General features: G+C 42.2%; 1 protein-coding gene across 1 annotated transcript; it reads right to left on the bottom strand.

Annotated features, from left to right (window-relative positions):
* Positions 1 to 12,104: 12,104 nt before the first annotated feature.
* On the bottom strand, positions 12,105 to 17,156 carry LOC311050457 (caspase-1-like). Its single transcript, XM_084064541.1, has 8 exons — positions 16,995 to 17,156; positions 14,616 to 14,900; positions 14,325 to 14,464; positions 14,021 to 14,197; positions 13,640 to 13,874; positions 13,342 to 13,479; positions 13,087 to 13,196; positions 12,105 to 12,934 (listed from the first exon to the last, which is right to left on the bottom strand). The coding sequence occupies exons 1-8, from the start codon at positions 16,999 to 17,001 to the stop codon at positions 12,833 to 12,835; spliced, it is 1,194 nt and encodes a 397-aa protein (XP_083920667.1). The 5' UTR covers positions 17,002 to 17,156; the 3' UTR covers positions 12,105 to 12,832.
* Positions 17,157 to 18,733: the final 1,577 nt, after the last annotated feature.

The following is an 18,733-nucleotide window of genomic DNA, read 5'->3' as shown; positions in this document are numbered from 1 at the left end:
CCACACTTTTTTTTACACCTCTCCCGCTTAGCGGAGAGTGTGGTATTGTAGAGGAGGTCTCCCTGAACGCGTGCGTATGTCCAAAGTGTTGCCTCGCGGAGCCGTCTCCTGTGCAGCGCCCACTATTGTCTAAAAGTGGCACTTTTCTGACCTCTGACCTCACTGGACGGCCCGCCACACTTTTTTTTACACCTCTCCCGCTTAGCGGAGAGTGTGGTATTGTAGAGGAGGTCTCCCTGAACGCGTGCGTATGTCCAAAGTGTTGCCTCGCGGAGCCGTCTCCTGTGCAGCGCCCACTATTGTCTAAAAGTGGCACTTTTCTGTCCTCTGACCTCACTGGACGGCCCGCCACACTTTTTTTTACACCTCTCCCGCTTAGCGGAGAGTGTGGTATTGTAGAGGAGGTCTCCCTGAACGCGTGCGTATGTTCAAAGTGTTGCCTCGCGGAGCCGTCTCCTGTGCAGCGCCCACTATTGTCTGAAAGCGGCACTTTTTGCCACTTTTCTGACCTCTGACCTCACTGGACGGCCCGCCACACTTTTTTTTACACCTCTCCCGCTTAGCGGAGAGTGTGGTATTGTAGAGGAGGTCTCCCTGAACGCGTGCGTATGTCCAAAGTGTTGCCTCGCGGAGCCGTCTCCTGTGCAGCGCCCACTATTGTCTAAAAGTGGCACTTTTCTGACCTCTGACCTCACTGGACGGCCCGCCACACTTTTTTTTACACCTCTCCCGCTTAGCGGAGAGTGTGGTATTGTAGAGGAGGTCTCCCTGAACGCGTGCGTATGTCCAAAGTGTTGCCTCGCGGAGCCGTCTCCTGTGCAGCGCCCACTATTGTCTAAAAGTGGCACTTTTCTGACCTCTGACCTCACTGGACGGCCCGCCACACTTTTTTTTACACCTCTCCCGCTTAGCGGAGAGTGTGGTATTGTAGAGGAGGTCTCCCTGAACGCGTGCGTATGTCCAAAGTGTTGCCTCGCGGAGCCGTCTCCTGTGCAGCGCCCACTATTGTCTAAAAGTGGCACTTTTCTGTCCTCTGACCTCACTGGACGGCCCGCCACACTTTTTTTTTTACACCTCTCCCGCTTAGCGGAGAGTGTGGTATTGTAGAGGAGGTCTCCCTGAACGCGTGCGTATGTTCAAAGTGTTGCCTCGCGGAGCCGTCTCCTGTGCAGCGCCCACTATTGTCTGAAAGCGGCACTTTTTGCCACTTTTCTGACCTCTGACCTCACTGGACGGCCCGCCACACTTTTTTTTACACCTCTCCCGCTTAGCGGAGAGTGTGGTATTGTAGAGGAGGTCTCCCTGAACGCGTGCGTATGTCCAAAGTGTTGCCTCGCGGAGCCGTCTCCTGTGCAGCGCCCACTATTGTCTAAAAGTGGCACTTTTCTGACCTCTGACCTCACTGGACGGCCCGCCACACTTTTTTTTACACCTCTCCCGCTTAGCGGAGAGTGTGGTATTGTAGAGGAGGTCTCCCTGAACGCGTGCGTATGTTCAAAGTGTTGCCTCGCGGAGCCGTCTCCTGTGCAGCGCCCACTATTGTCTGAAAGCGGCACTTTTTGCCACTTTTCTGACCTCTGACCTCACTGGACGGTCCGCCACACTTTTTTTTACACCTCTCGGGCTTATCCGAGAGTGTGGTATTGTAGAGGAGGTCTCCCTGAACGCGTGCGTATGTCCAAAGTGTTGCCTCGCGGAGCCGTCTCCTGTCCAGTGTCCAATTTGTATAGGCTATGCATTCCTTTGAACAGCATTTATCCATTTATATAAATTATTAATGTTTAAAATCCCTTTTTGTTACACAGAAACATAATATGTGTTGTATAGAAACATAATATGTCGTTTAAATGCTTAATTTATAGTTTTAATGTGCAAATTAACCGTTTTTCAATGGCTCCTTTTTGCTCTAGAGGGTACTCTTATTCTGAAGAGATCGTCCACCGGAAGTCTTATTGTTGCCACCTTATCGTTGCTGACGGAACACAGCTAGGAATCCAGGGAAAAAGAAATTTTGATTTTACGACCTACGGTTCAAGAGTTATAGGCCAAAAGGTAAAGGGGGCTGTTATAGCGCCACCATGTGGCCGACTGGTGTGATTATTTTCTTAATAATTTTTCAAAAAGCTATTAACCTCCCCTCCAAGTTTTGTAACTGTAGCCCTTACGGTTTCCGAGAAAAAAATACTTGAATGGGAGTTTTTGCAATTCCCATTAAAGTGGATGGGGAAATTTAATGCAGAAATAAATCAATATCAAAAAATCTATCCTGACGCAAATGGGCGTGGCCTATATGAGGAGATGCGTAGTGACCCAAGGAATCCAGGTGAAAAGAAATTTTGATTTTCGGACCTACGGTTCAAGAGTTACAGGCCAAAACGTAAAGGGGGCTGTTATAGCGCCACCATGAGGCCGAATGGTGTGATATTTTTTTCAATAATTTCGGACAATATTATGAATTATCCCTCCAAATCTGATAACTCTAGATCTTACGGTTTCTGAGAAAAAAATACTGGAATTTGAGTTTTTTCACTTTTACATTAAAGTGGATGGGGACATTTAATGCACTAATAAATCAATATCAATTAAACTATTTAACCAATCTCTTAGCAAAATACAAGCGCACGATTCCCGATTTAGACGGTCATTTTGATATATGGCACAACATTAGGGGATAAAAACTGTGGGAGGAGATGCGGTTTGAAAAAAAGTTTATCTATAAATAAATAAAGTGTATAGAGTACTATAGTCTGGTTGCCCTGTTAGGGCAACCACACTAATTACTGATCTGTTACACTGCCTGTAGCCAGGTGTATAAACGATTAAGAACTTGATCTACACCTCCCTCTTGTGGCCAATCCACGACAGAGCTCGGTGTTGATTTGAGGTTGGGGCCCCTATGTTTTTAACATGGTTCTCAAACATTTTCATGTAAATAAAGACAAGTATTTGATTGTATTTACTCACGGACCCCCATCTGAAAAGATTTTGTGCCAAGGCCCCCCATAAATAGGCCTATGCTCATTTTATTTATTGTTTTGCTGGGGACCCCCTCAAGGACCCCTGTAGATCCAAACAGATTTTAATATCTATTCTAATTAGACCTGCTGTCATGGAATGATTTGTCTGAAAATGGAAACAAATATTTTTACACAGTAAGACTTTTGATTGATTGATTGATTGAATACTTTATTAACAGTTTGCAAAAAAGCACAGAGGTACAGTTTTATACAAAAGGATGCTAAAAGGATAACCCAAAAAAGCCTAGATGGCTTATTTACATTGAGGTCCTATGTATTAAATTCATCGAGACAAGCAATAATATACAATAATATGCAAAAACATAATGTAAACAAGTAGTAAGACACTGCATTGTTAGTAAAGTAAATACATATGGGTAGCAGTGGAGACAAAAATGTTAATTTCCGATGCGTGTGCGGGCGCGCATGCACGTGCATACATGTGTGTGTGCATGTAGGGCCACCCCAGGCAAAAAAGTCTGGACGTGCCGCTGGGTGGGGCCCAACAATCCCCTCTCTGGAGGAGGTCACCTGCCACCTCCTCCAGAGAGGGGACTGTTGTGACAGACTGTCACAGTGGAAAACATCTTCTTCCTGAATGTTGGAAAGACCAAGGAGATGATTGTGGATGTGGACACAACAGGGGTCTTGAACACCCCTCCTGATCAACAGGGCACCAGTTAAGTGGGGAGGGTGGTCAGCTTCAAGTACCTCTGGGTGCACACATCTCAGAGGAACTGACTTGGAGAATTAATGCACACAGACTGTGGCAAAGAAGGTGGGACAACAGCTGCACCACCTGAGCAAATTCAAGGTCTTCACAGAAGGTCCTGAAATCCTTCTACTCTGCTACAACAGAGCACCACCCTGACGGAGGCCATCGTCACTCTATGTCAGTGGTTCTCAACCTTTTCAGGCCGTGACCCCCCAAAATAATCATATTTGAACCACCCCACCCTGATAAGCACTTGGAATGTAGGAGTTGAGGCATTACATTTTGCTTGACTTGCTAAATATTGAAAAGTTCACAACGCAAGGTTATAGCATGCCTTTTTGGGAACAGGAATAATAATAGTCTTTCCAGATGGACGGATGTAAGTCCAGTGACTTTTTATAAATGGGACACCAAGCTGCTGCAAGTTACTGACAGAGGTGTCAGGACGTGCTGTTGTGCTTCGCAGATCATGTTCCTTATTGCAAGTTGTTTACTTCCTTTTACTGAAGGCACATTTTGTTCAAATGTGGTGTGCTTACAGTATATAACAACTCACATAGGATGTGGTGGGTGTGAAAACACCACTAGTGTGCAGTGCTCCATTTTGCATGTGTGCAGTTTCTATACTCATTATGATCTATACATTTTGTAGCCCACACAAGCTTCTCTTTCGTGACCCCTCTGTACAAAAAAGGAAACCAATTAGACCCTGGCAACTACCGCCCTATTACTATTATTAGCTCCATCTCGAAAGTCATGGAAAAAATAGTCTACGAACAGGTTGATAAGTACCTTGCCGAAAAAAATCGAATTTACAAATTCCAATCTGGTTTCAGAACAAACCACTCCACTGACACATGCCTTCTCTATTTGAACGACTCTATCAAACAAGATGTCGACAAGGGCAAATATTGCGGCATGGTCATGCTGGACCTCCAGAAGGCCTTTGACACCGTTAATCACCCAATTATGATCAATAAGCTCAAAGCAATAGGTTTTGATGACACGTCGGTGAACTGGATGAGATCCTACCTGGAAGGGAGGGAGCAAGTGGTGGAAGTAAACGGCACCCAGTCCCCTCCCCTCCCAGTGACTTGTGGTGTTCCTCAAGGAAGTATACTAGGACCTCTACTGTTCCTGATATATGTGAATGATATGTCTTCAGCTTGCGACTGCAAACTGTTCCTGTTCGCAGATGACTCGGCTCTGCTGGTCTCGGACAGGGACAGGCTGCAGGTTGAGAAAACTCTCAGCACTGAACTCAACAAGATCTGCATCTGGCTCTCCGACAACAAACTCTCATTACACCTGGGTAAAACTGAATCCATCCTCTTTGGGTCCAACCCTAACCTTAGCAAGGCTGAGAGTTTCACGATCAAAGTGGGTGAAAATGTTATCACAAGAAAGGAGGAAATTACCTACCTGGGTTCCATCTTGGAGGCGAACCTCTCCGGTGACAAAAACGCCGAAAAAACGATCAAAAAGGTCAACAAAATAACACGGAGGATGTGGAGGATTGATCGTCTAGTCAGTAAGAATACTCTGAAGATTCTTGTAGGGGCCCTCATACAAGGTCATTATGATTATGCATGCACTTCATGGTATCACAACACCTCCAAGGCCTTAAAAACAAGGCTCCAAACATCCCAAAACAAACTTGTAAGGCTACTTCTTGGCCTCAATTACAAAACCCATCTAACCCATGCCCATTTTGCTAGGATTGGATGGCTTAGGGTTGAGGACAGAGTACAGCAACTTGCTATGGGCCTGGTCTTCAAGATACACCACAACATTGGGATCCCCCTGTATTTGTCAAAATACTTCCAAAATGTTAATCAAGTCCATGATCATAACACCAGAGGCAGCTCCACAAACCATGTTCAACCCAGATTTGGCACAACAAAGGGAATGAACTCGTTCTCATGCTATTCATCAAAAATGTGGAATGCCCTACCAAAAGGAGTAAAGGAGTGTAAAACCCTACTCACTTTCAAAAATGCCCTAAAGATACACCTTCAGGAGGCTGCAATTCAAAAATGGCCCCTGTCCAAGTCCTAACCTACCCCATGTCCTAACCTAACCTACCCCCTACCTCCCCCCCTCTCTCTTTCTTCTTTTGTACATATTTTTCACTCTTCATACCAGTAACCTGTAAACTGATTGTATGACATTCTGTATAGTAGTGTGTATATCTGTCTGTCTCTTATATGTCATCATGATTTGTGTATGGGGATCTCATCTTAAACAAGCTAAGTGCTTAACTGAGCTATCCATTTTAGTAGACCTTGTATTGCGAATTTGTACTTCCATGTACTGTTATGTACTGTCATGTACTGTTCTCATGTCTTACTAAATAAAGTACATCAATCAATCAATCAATCAATCAATCAAAAGATTATGACAATAAACTCAACAATATAATATCACCAATAAATAGGACATTGACACAGATTTTTGCATGTTCAATACTGTTCAAATAGTTTGTTATAAAAGGAATCTCACTCGTCCCAGTTATGGCCTAACACTAAAAACATATTTAAAGGAGCATCAAGTGGTATATGATGTGATATGATTGAGCGACCACCATTAAAACAGATCAGGGGTGTATATGGGGTCTTCATGAAGTGGATGCTAAAAGAAAGCTCATACTGCTGTTGATTTTAACTTGCTTTTTGGATTTTTCCCCTCAGAGTTGAAGGGTCCATATTACATCGTTCGTAAGTCCTATAGATAAACTGAAGGGATAAACACTCATCTCAATGGTATAATGATGGGTTCTGTCTTGTGACATCTCCGAACTGAATGTTTAGGCTCTTCTCCATAGGACTTTTGGAGCTCTGTCATTAACATGAATAACTAAACCCTTTGACTATGTGACAAGAAGTATAAAGTTAATAACAACGACTAAACACGGAGGCTCTGGCTCAAGGCCTCCTTGAGCTCTTGGGCCCCTGGGCCTTGGCCCTTTCGGTAATCCACCCCTGTGTATAAACCTTACCTTAGTGGTTCCCAAACTTTTTAGCTTAAGACCCAAAACAGAAATTAGACGTTTGCCCGGGATTCAAACTAGTGAAAATAGCAGATCTACAAGCCAATACAAAAATAACGCTGTGACCCAGGGGTATAGCACCCTCTAGTGGCAGTGATCTCAGACTTCAGTGCTCTATTTTCACTACTTCTTAAACATTTTAAAAATGTATTTATGGAACTTATTAGATTTTTTCATTTCATTTATGAAATACTTTTGAAAATTGTTGGAATTGTTTTTAATTGCTGCTGCTTGCTTTTTTTAAATGTAGGAAACAGAAATAATGACGTATTTACTCCCATAAAACTTGGTCCGTGATCCAAAGATGGGTCCCGACTCCCAACCCACTGTTTGGGAAACATCACCGCACATTTTTTTATCGCTATCTCCCAATTTTGCGTATTCACCATTGCTGCTAAGAGATTTTTAAGTTTAACAACACATAAAAGGTCATTTTCAGGTTCTCTTGCTGCCACATCAGACATCACATAGCTCTGGTCTTACTGTAAAGCCCAGTCCACACCAATGATTCCCAATGCAAGTGGTTGCAACTGCAACCATGCACTTGCAACTACTTACAATCACTTGTAATCACTTGGTCAATATGTTCCTTAATGCAAGTGGTTTACTTCCTTTTACTGAAGGCACATTTTGTCCAAATATGGTGCAATGCAACTAGTTCCAAATCATTGTCGTGGTCTGGGCTTTAGGGTACGGTCACACATGCGTCATTGAAACAGTCACATCCTGTTCACTTGTTACAAGTTCCAAAGTGCTGCACAGAGCAAGGTTAAAAACAGACAACCAAGCTAAAACCAAGGTAAAAAAAAACTGTTTGATCAACACCATTAGAGTGTGTACAATCACATATAAAACAGTTAGGAAAAACACTTGGTGTAGAGGTATGTTTTCAGAAGTGACTTAAACAGAGGCACGCTGCACGCATGGTGCTAACCCTAGCTGCACCGGCAGTGCGTTCCACAGTCTAGGTGCTTGGGCGTCTAAGGATGCGCTCAGACTTACGAGGGGACAGCATGTCAAAGATATAAGTAGGGCCAGCCCATGCAGGGCTTTGTAAGTAAAATTCTGCCTGTGAGCTCCTGGAGCTCACAGGCAGAAGTTGCCACCCCAGTTGCCACAGCAACGCAATGTTAAATTCCAAAATGGCCGCCGTGTGAATATGGACTATTGCGCGTGAGGTGGGTTAGATTCCCGGGTGTTACAAATGGACCATATCCCCAGAAAGTGGTGTCAATGAGCCTGATTGATCAGCTTTTTAAGGCTCACAGTCAATTAGGCCAATTAGAAATAGATGGGACACATTCCATACATTCCACACAAACCTGCTACCCCCATGGCAAACCAAACCACACCTGTACTACCAAAGTGCTCAACAGCATTCTTGTGACTTCATGCCTGCCGTCACATGCAGGCTGACTATAAACACGGCATACAAATGTGTTTGTCAGGCACCATTACATTTCATTTTATAGTATTACTATTTCTTTTTCTGGATTAAAAGACTATAAACCTGCCACAAAAGAAATTGAATCCACTGCTGGACTGAATACCATATTATAATGAGCATTAGTGTGGACCAAAGATGGGTGAAGTGGTCGTTTAAGTAGATCTTGTGGTTTTAGCAACAGAAGCTGCATGGGAGAATGTCTTCAGTCTCTTTTGAGCAAAGCATTTAGAGACCGACTTCCACCCCTGCACTAGACTAGAGAGATAGATCTCTGTTCCCCATTTGTGGTTGTGACCCATAGGAATACTGCTGAGCATGAACACAAGGTAAGAAGAGAAACTCACAGATCACTCAGTGATAATACCCAGTGTTCCTCATTGTTCATTTAACGATTAGTAAGTATTCAAATGAAAGGGTAGGTTGCTGTGTTGAAAAAGCCCTTAGCTCTAAACTTGGTAGAATCTGCACCTGGCTCGCACCTGGGCAAAACTGAATCCATTCTCTCTGGGTCCAAAATGAACCGTGGCAAGGCCAACGGCTTCACAATAAAAGTGAGTGACAATGTTATCACAAGAAAAGAGGAAATTACCTATAGGCTCCATTTTAGAGGCTAATCTTTCCAGTGATAAAATATATATAATCTTTATTCCAGACTCATGCGTCCATATAAAAAGAAAAGACATCACATAATATAAAAAGAGACAGCAGTCTAAAAATATACAATGTATACAAATCAAAACAAAACAAAACATCACTCAAGCGCTCCCGCCCCCCACCCCTCCCCACTCACACCAATTCATAAGGCGGCTGTCAAGCGCCAAGTCAATCAATTAAAAAGTGTATAGGCTATTTCGCCAATGCTCTCTAAGCCTGGATGAGTATCTATAACTGCTTCTCATAGGGTTGGTTAGAGCCTCTATGATGCTGTTCACAGACACATCAAGCCGACACATACATTTGTACATCAATTGTCTTAAAAGTGCATCACAAGTAGGCACACCAGTGGACACAAACAATTGACTGGCACTATGCCATCTGGGTATGTGAAGTAACAACCTCATGGCATCATTATACGCCACTCTGAGCCTCTGCAGACTCCTCACCCTGTAAGAGTACCAGAGATGAGCCGTGTACAGAGGTGTGACATAGGCTCTGAACAGTGAGCACTTAACATCAACAGAACACATAGAAAATTTCCGTAGCAGCATATTGGCCTGTCCATAGATTTTTCTACATTGTCTATAGATATCTCTGTCGTCCATCCAATCATCAGTGAGGACATGACCAAGGTATTTAGTTTCCTTACATACTAAGAGAGGACTCTCACACAATTGAAAAGCAGGGAAGGATTCTTTCCTGTCCTCTCTGCTTCTCACGATCATGATGTTACTTTTTTTAGCATTATATTTGATGTCAAAGTCTTTACCATACTGTGTGCAGATCCTCAATAATTGTTGAAGGCCAGCACTGTATGGACTACATAAAACCAAATCATCTGCATACATGAGATGATTGACAACAGTGTCACCCACAAGACAGCCAGTGTTGCACCCATTTAGCTGTATTGATAGGTCATCCATATAAACATTAAACAATACGGGGGATAAAATCCCTCCTTGGCGTACGCCATTACTGACATGAAATGGTTCAGAAATGCAATTGCCCCATTTTACCTGAAACATCTGACGTGCATACCAAAAGACCAGTATTCTAACTAAATATCTTGGAACACCTCTATCAATCAATTTCATAAATAACTTTGCATGGTTAATTCTATCGAAAGCTCTAGAGGCATCAATAAAACATAAAAATACAGTGGAATTCTGGATTCTGTATTTGTCAACTATCTCCTTTAAGGCATATATACATAAATCAGTGCTATGTTTTCTTTTGAACCCAAACTGATTATCAGTAGTGAGAACAAACATCTCCAGCCTAGTTAGGAGAATTCTTTCTAAAATTTTAGACAAGATACTGGCAAGGGCAATCGGTCTGTAAAATGACAACTACAGCAATGAAAAGTCAACCAAAGAGATTTTTGTACAGGATCTCCTCTCTGGTCTGTAAGAATACTTTGAGGACTCTAACAGGAGCACTCATCCTTCGATTATGCATACACCTCATACCATAACACCACAAAGACCTTAAAAACCAGGCTCCAGACATCCCAAAACAAACTCGTATGGCTGCTTCTTACTGGACTCATTTAACCCCTGCTCACTTTGAGTTGGATGGCTCAGGGTAGAGGACAGAGTACAGCAACTTGCAATAGACCATATTCACACGGCGGCCATGTCTCTATGAAGTCAATGAAAGTAGCCACCCTGGGTGGCGGTACTTTCAATGTTAAATTCCAATATGGCCGCCGTGTGAATATGGTGCATGGGCTTGGTCTACAACAGGGGTTCTCAAACTTTTTCATGTCAAGGACCCCCAAATTGACACTTATTAGCATGCGGACCCCCATTTCAAAAGATATGCCAGGGACCCCCATAAGAGAAGATTTTTTTACGGCTCCAGCAGTGATTCTCAATCATTTTATTTTCAAGGACCCCCAGTTTGACATGCATTAGGGCAACAGACCCCGGCCCATTTAATGGCATTTCTATCACTTGGACTTGGACCGCAATTTATATTGTAAAATAAATCTATGTCAATTTAACTCTGAGAGTGTACAAATGGAACCAAATGGTTACAGACCCATAAGGGTCCATTTGGTGCCTAATCTATCATTTAGCTGGGGACCCCCTGGAACTCCCTCAAGGACCCCTGGGGGTCCCCGGACCCCACTTTGAGAACCAATGGTCTACAAGATACACTACACCACAAAGACACCCATGTACCTGTCAAAATACTTCACAAACGTCAATCAAGTCCACAATCACAACACCAGAGGGAGCACCACTAATCACGTTCAACCCAGATTTGGCTCTAAAAAGGGGTTCTTAAATTGGTTCTCCTCCTATGCCACAATAAGGTGGAATGCCCTACCAAGAGTCGCAAAGGAGTGTGAATCCCTACTCTCCTTCAAACCCCCCCCCCCCCCCCCCCCCCCCGCCCTCGAACTGTTTACTGTACATATTTTGGTTTTTATATGATGTTTTGCATACTAGTGTATATTTGTCTGTCATTAATGCTTCAATGCATTGAGTACAAAGGACCGCCAATGGAAACAAGCCATAGGCTTTCTTGGGTTTAAAATCCCCTTAGCAGACTTTGTATTGAACTGTACTTTCCTGTGCTTTTTTTGCAAACTGCTAATAAAGTATTCAATCAATCAATCAATCATACATACTGTATAGTGCTTTCATTTTCTTTTCTTTTTTGACGTATGGAATATTTATGTCCGTTACAGTTTATGAACCATCATTATTTCCAACAGGCCAGACGACTGGGAGGCGGAGATTATGTTTTCTCCCCTGTCCGTGTGTCTGTCTGTGTTTCGTCAGCTAATCTTGGAAACCGCTGGACCGATATCAAACTAGGCCAAAGCAGACATTTCACCCCACTCCACCAGATTTTTCCATATAAGCCTCCTGATGGCATTTTGGTTATAACTCGAACCGTGTGTAATTAAAAAGAAATCCTCTGGGTTCCTTGAATCATGACACAGCCCCCCACATAGTCCTTGCCCATTTCTAGTTTTTCAGCCATTTTGCATTCAAATGTAGGCTACCAAATCCTTTTTTCCTTCTTTTTTTTTTTTACAAAAAAATTACTCAAATTCATGATTGTCCGACGATCAACCCCAAATTTGAGTCAGATATTGAAGGGCCTCTAAACAATGAAACGGCAAAGTACAACACACACACATATATATATGAATGCATTTTTGCAACTAGACTAATTGAAAATGATTCACCTGTACAAATACAGTCAGAGTAACATTAATCCTTTATTAGTATTCATGTTGAAAAGTTTAGTTCTATTTACATAGAACAGCATCACATTCAGAATAAAAACTTTTGAAGATAACCCAAACCAAAGCAAATTGAATCAACCCTTTCACCCTTACGATTACTCTCTAACAAAATTTCAATTTTCTTTTCTTGTCTGCAACTTTTGTGCACTTTCTCTTCTGTTTACTCAACAAGGGAGTAATTATACAGTAGCAAACATCAATTTATACACCCTGGTATAAAGGTTCAAATAAATGAAAGACCAAAAGTATTATAAACTCTCTGACATAAAAGCAATATAATTCATAATGCTGCCTTTACTTTTATAATATGATGCACAAACACCTGTTTTTCATCATAATCGTATATACTTCCCCATACATTTCTTGGAATTACGTTCTACAATAATATTTTGTATAGTTAAAAAAAAATCTGTATAATAGCGTGACGGTCCAGGCACCCTAGGCTGCAATGCCATCCTGACAGCGTGTCGCGGGTTCGACTCCCGATCCCGATGACCTTTGCTGCGTGTCACCCCCCCATCTCTCTCCCCATTTCCTGTCAGCCTACTATCCCCCTCTAAATAAAGGCATAAAAAGCCCCAAAAAAAATCTTTTGTGAAATACTTTCCCCCCACTAGAAACTGGGAAAATCATCATGATATGGACATTCCATTTCAAAGCATTCTGTTTAAACAGTGGTGTCTCAGTAGCCTGGAAAGAGGTAGAACTTTTTGGTCAAAGTGCATCTGTCTTTGGTGGGCATCTGTCTTATTTTGTCAAAGGCTCCTTCAAAGCTGCTCATGACCTGTGGGGTTAAAACAGTATATTAAAGGTACAGTAGGTGGACTGTAGGCAATATAGCAGATCGTATGCATTTACACTCAATTACTGTTCATTCTTGCTGTTAGATAGATCACAATGCAAAGCAGTGAAATTGTAGTCAATTGCAACACTTGCCTCCGTGAAGAGGTCCTCAATGTGATCCTCATGGGCAGACTTGTGGAATATCTCAATGATGAACTTGATTAGAAAGGATCCAGATACTTGATGTCTGTATGAAACAGTATCTGCAAGATAAAATAATAGAATGGACATCACATACAGTAAATGTTTTTAAGTATTTAAGTATCATTTAGGATTTAATTTACAAAGCTCTTTTAATCAAAACATATTTTTTCCCCTATTAACTATTAAATGTTAAGACACACTCACCTGGGGTGCATGAAAGGAGGGAGATGAAGTCCTTTTCTTTGTGTGCACGAAAGGATCCATCATCCTCTACGCCTTCTGTGTCAAGGTAAGCATCACTACTAATGTCACCATCATGGACAATTGCGGATCCATCCTTCACTGAAACAAGAATGTTTTGATTTTAACTTCACTCACTGAAAGCCAACAAGCCTGAATTCAGTTACACAGAAAACAGTTGTCATAACACTGGCCAGGACAATAGGTAGGAAAACATTACAGCGCAACTTCATGGGCATTCCTATTGTAACCAGAGCATCACCTCCTCTGCAGGCCTGGATGATGATGACTTTGGGCTTGTTCAGCAGAGCCGGACAGTTCACTGTGTTCAAGTGTGTGTAGAGCTTTTCAATTTGGAGAACGTCATGATTTGCCGGTGTCCAGTGGATCCCTTTGATGACTCCCAAATTCCCATGAGACATGATGACGACAAAAACGCTGTCTGTGCCATAGAGACGCGGATCTTTCGAAAACTTCTCGACCTTCGAGTCCATCTCCTGTGACAAAACATTAAATCAATCAATTAATCACTAAATTACATTAAGTCAATCACTCACTACATCACATTAAGTCAGTCGCTCACTACATCACTCAGTTAAGTATGAGAAACCTTCAATTGGAGCACATCATTTCCGTACAGTACCTCCCCACTGAGATTTCTGTGTTTCTCCACTTCGTATCCCAACTCAGTGAGCAACATCAACATGTTCTCCTCATCTTTAAGAGCACCATTCCTTTTCATCTGAGGTATATCAAACTCCACATTAGTGATCATTAAGGCCAGGCGGTTCCTAGAGGACTTCTCACGCACAGGGTAAATCTGTGAAGAAAACCATTTTTAGTACAACAGAGTAGAATATTTAGAATAAATACAGAAGCTTATACATCTCTTGTTGTGTTATTTCAAAATATGTGGCCTTTAAAATTGTATTGTTAGAATGACTTACCTTTGGATCATGTAGTTTCTCCTTCTTGAACACATCAGTGCTAAGTTTGAGGGGCATTTCACAACCCTCCTGGGTCGGCATAGTGATTATGGGGGCATTTTCACTAGCCATTGCATCCTGGTACACTTGTGGTACACTTGCTGGAAATCACAAAGTATAGCATCAGTGGCTACTTGTGTAGTGTACAAAGATACAATGCTAGTATAACACACTGAACTGAAAAGCATATACATCTTCTCTTGGTAAAATGCAGTCAGGACATTAGCTGTTTACTGAAAGACCTGAACTGACCTGTCTGCGCTGGTTGCTCTGCTGAGGACAGACCCAGTTCTGAGAACAGTTCAGGGTCTCTCTCCTCAAGATGAGTGATCAGTGAGTTTGCAGCCTTGTTTCCTTTCTTCTTAACAATGTCGATGAGACAACGTGCCTTGTCAGTTCTGGAGGGGTTCTCGTCAAGTATAGCTTCTTTCTCTCCATCGTTCAAGATCTTATCCTCCAAGAGGTCATCCAGGAGCTGCTTGACCAGTGGAAGTGACGCTTTATCTACAAATGTACGCCGGATCTTGACAAGCTTATCTAGGAGAGAGATGAAAATACAACAGGTAAACAAGAAATAAATCAATCCATAGAACTCTTGTAGCCTTGAGTCTAATAAGACTTGGGTCTTTTTATTTGTCAGGCTTATAATAATTTAAGTTTTCTCCGCCAGGCCAGAGGCCGGAGACTATGTTTTCACTCCTGTAGGCTGTTCACATTAACTGTTAATAGCTAATCTCAGGCACCTTTGGAGCAGTCGGTGTGAAACTTTGCACACACACTCCCAGTAGGCCCAGGAAGTACTGCCACACCCTAAATATTTCAAATCAGCTTCATTGTGGTGCTTTAACAACCCAGTTTGCGTTTTCTTCAAAACACACTTTTTGCTACTGCCACAGATTTTGTCGAAAATATTATACATATTATTACATTACATTATTATTACTTATTATTTCTGTGGTCACGTGATTAAGATGTGTCTGTCTGATTTTTCAGATTCCAGTCCGATTGGCTGTACAATTGGCTTTCAAAGTTTGCATATGGCACAAATCCACTGAAACTTTGTGGGCACATATTGCAATTGCAAATGAGCTACAAGCAGTTGCAGTTCTTTCTCGACAAAACCATGAAAACCACAACTAATGAGTCATCACCCGAGTGTAGACTACCTTCCGTTTTTGGCTTGGTAAGTCTTACAGTGTTCCCCCAAAAATCCACCTCAGGCCCAGTCTTAAAAAAAAAGAGCAATAAAATAAATTGTGCCCAGACTTCTCAGGTTCCCACACCTGTGTTTCCCCCTTTACCTAGGCCTCCTTTTTTGGAGGAGCAGCAAGACAAACTATGCAACATTTTGAAGGCTGTTGACATGAAGAATTCAATCTGAATAATCTAAATAATTGTTTATAAATGGATAAATAATTGATCAAATAAACTCATTTTATTTAAATGTGAATATTAGGTATGGATTGCTTTCTGTTTTCTTTCTTTCTTTTACTCAAGACAGACAACAAAGGGGTAAAAGTCCAAGGGCAAGTTGGACATTAAGTGAAAGTAAAACCAAATCAGATTTAACATACATTTTTGTTTAGATTATTTGGCTATAACGTAGCTTACTTTAGCTGTCATACAAGAAATATAGGCTATAATTTCCATCATGAATTTGATGTAATGTTAACATATCAATCAATCAATCAAACCTTATTTATATTGCACATTTCATACAGCAAGTGCAACCCAATGCACTCACATATCAAAGAAGAAAAACATTTTTAAAACATTCATGAAAGGAAAAAGTACACAATACATTTAAAATAGGCCTACATAGGCCTAGCATGAACCTGTGGTCTTTACCTAATTGCCTAATTGAATCTAATAATAAAAAACGATAGTTCGGCATTCGGCTATATAGCTCCAAGATGATGTCCCACACAGCTCGGTCGGTGTGGGGGGTGACGTCAGCGAATATTTTTCACCATGCATGATTACCCTCTTATCAAAAAAGTAGGCCTAAAGGTATTCTTCCCTGTTCTCAGATGTTTTAACTTTTAGCGGAAAAGAAAATCTAAGCGACGGGTTGAAACAAGCGTTTAAATCGCTCAAAATGTCAGCCTGTGGCCAGTCAACCCCCGTCCGCAAGCGTAGTACTGCTCCCCTAAAATAAGATTGCACACGGGAAAACATGCCTCAGGGCACAGCACAGGCGGACTAAAAAAAGCGATTTAAACGTTTGTTTCAACCCGTCAGTTAGATTTTCTTTTCCGCTAAAAGTTAAAACATCTGAGAGCAGGCAGAATAGCTTTACTTTTTGGATACGATGTGCGGAAAAGGGTAACAATCATGCATAGTTCAAAAATATCCACCGATGTCACCCCTCACAGGCACCGAGCCGTGTGGAACCTCATCTCGGACCTAGCGGAGGGAGAGGTTCCGATTGGAGCTAAACGGGCTGTAGTGGTTAACGTATGTTTTGTAATAATAATCAAAATCTTCAAAGTAACTAGTAACTAAAAATTTCAAATAAATGTAGTTAAAGAGTAAGAGTAAAAGTACAATATTTGGATCCGAGGTGTATTGGAGTAAAAGTAAAAGTATTGGAAATCGGAAATACTCAATCAATCAGTCTTAGTGTCTTACCTGCCATTTCCCACTATTGTAGAAGCTTGGGTCGAGTCGAGTAAACGATATTGTTCAAATATCCTTGCAAGTTGCAGTTAATGACAAAACTTCTCAGACGTCAGGTCACAAACAAGTTGAAACAACAACATATAGGTCACTCTTGCAGTGGAGAGTACTGTAGCATAGACAGAGCAAGAGGGTTGTATTTATTGGTCTGTCAAGTTGCCTCCAGCTCTCTTCTACTGAAACCCTATTGGCTGGCAGTGTCCCAATCTCATCTCAGCTAGTTACAACCTGTAGAACTAGAACTCTGATATTCCTGCAGGTCTGCATTCTGGGACAGTGGTGGAAAAAGTGATCATTTTTTTTTACTTAAGTAAAAGTATCGATACTGCAATGTAGAAATACAAGTAGCCAAGTAGGTATTTTGTCAATTTCTGGATACTTCCAGGTGCTTCAAACGCCACTGAGCAACTTTCATTGAAATGAATAGCTGGGGTGGGGCAGTCCGCCCTCTAGCTATATTATGGGTTATATAGGTCAGACTGACCTATCTTCAACAGGTTGGACAGGCTATATAGCTGGGGGGTTGGGCGGTATCACCTGACTATCACCCTAACTCATAGAAAATATGTAGCCTTGCCCCAGTTTTATGGGTGCTATCATGCATTTTATTTTATAACACTAGGCGGAAATTACATGGGTCAATATATGAAAAAATACTACTTACCCCCCCCCCCCAAAACAAACATGTAGCCTTGCACCAGTTTTATGGGTGCTATCATGCATTTTATTTTATAACACTAGGCGGAAATTACATGGGTCAATATATGAACCCCCCCCCCCCCCCCCCCCGTTACAATGTTGAGCAGAAACAGGAGCACATCTAGCATAAGACTGAATAATTTGTGGGGGTAATTTTATGGTTTCATATAACAGTAACAGTGCACTTTCAAACATTGCAAGCATTTATTTTCTTTAATGAAGAAAATACACAAATGCATATCCACATGAGTTGTCAGCCAGGGAGAGGGGAGGGGGAGGGTGGTGGGATGGTTGGGGGAGAAGCAAACCACGCCTACTTAGGAGACCTGTATGATTTGTGTACTACTTGGCTTCTAGTGGCTCCAATGGAGATCGTGTATCTTCCTAAATTAACAATCTTTGCTATAACCCATAGCGGCCCGCTTTGCAGCGAGATCATAAAGCGTGTCATAACTCTCTCTCTCTATGGGTCTGGGTGAGACAAGACAGGTAACAGTAACTAGGCAAAACAGGAAATACTAGGACATCACTACATAAAAGTACACCCCCCCCCCCCTCAAGGGATGGGTTCCAGACATCCCATAACAAATGTCGTAACACCGTGGAGTGGAGGGGGTCGGACGGAGGGAAAACTGATGCAAAGAACTTAACTCTGGAGTGGCAGGGTAAGGCAAGGAGTCAGACAGAAAGGCAGGTGGGAAGACTAACAGACAAGCACAAAGTGAGACAAACCCAAAGACAGCCAAAATAAACAAACAGACAGACAGGCAGACAAACATGCGGTCTGACACAACAGGTGGGTAAACAGATTAGAAGGGAAACTAAAGGACTGGGGAGTAGACTGGCAGACACGCACGCAGACATACAAACCGGAACACAGGCGGACAGACAGATGGGTACATTGGGTAGAGTGGCCAAAGGACTGCTTAGTGGAAACCGACCAACCGAAACTCTTGCAGAGGGGCATGGAGCTCCAGAGCCGAGCAGAGGGG

This window comes from Gymnoscopelus microlampas (genome assembly GCF_963454915.1).
Source record: "Gymnoscopelus microlampas genome assembly, chromosome: 8".
Lineage (NCBI taxonomy): Eukaryota > Metazoa > Chordata > Actinopteri > Myctophiformes > Myctophidae > Gymnoscopelus > Gymnoscopelus microlampas.
This window is presented reverse-complemented; position numbering and strand designations above follow the sequence as displayed.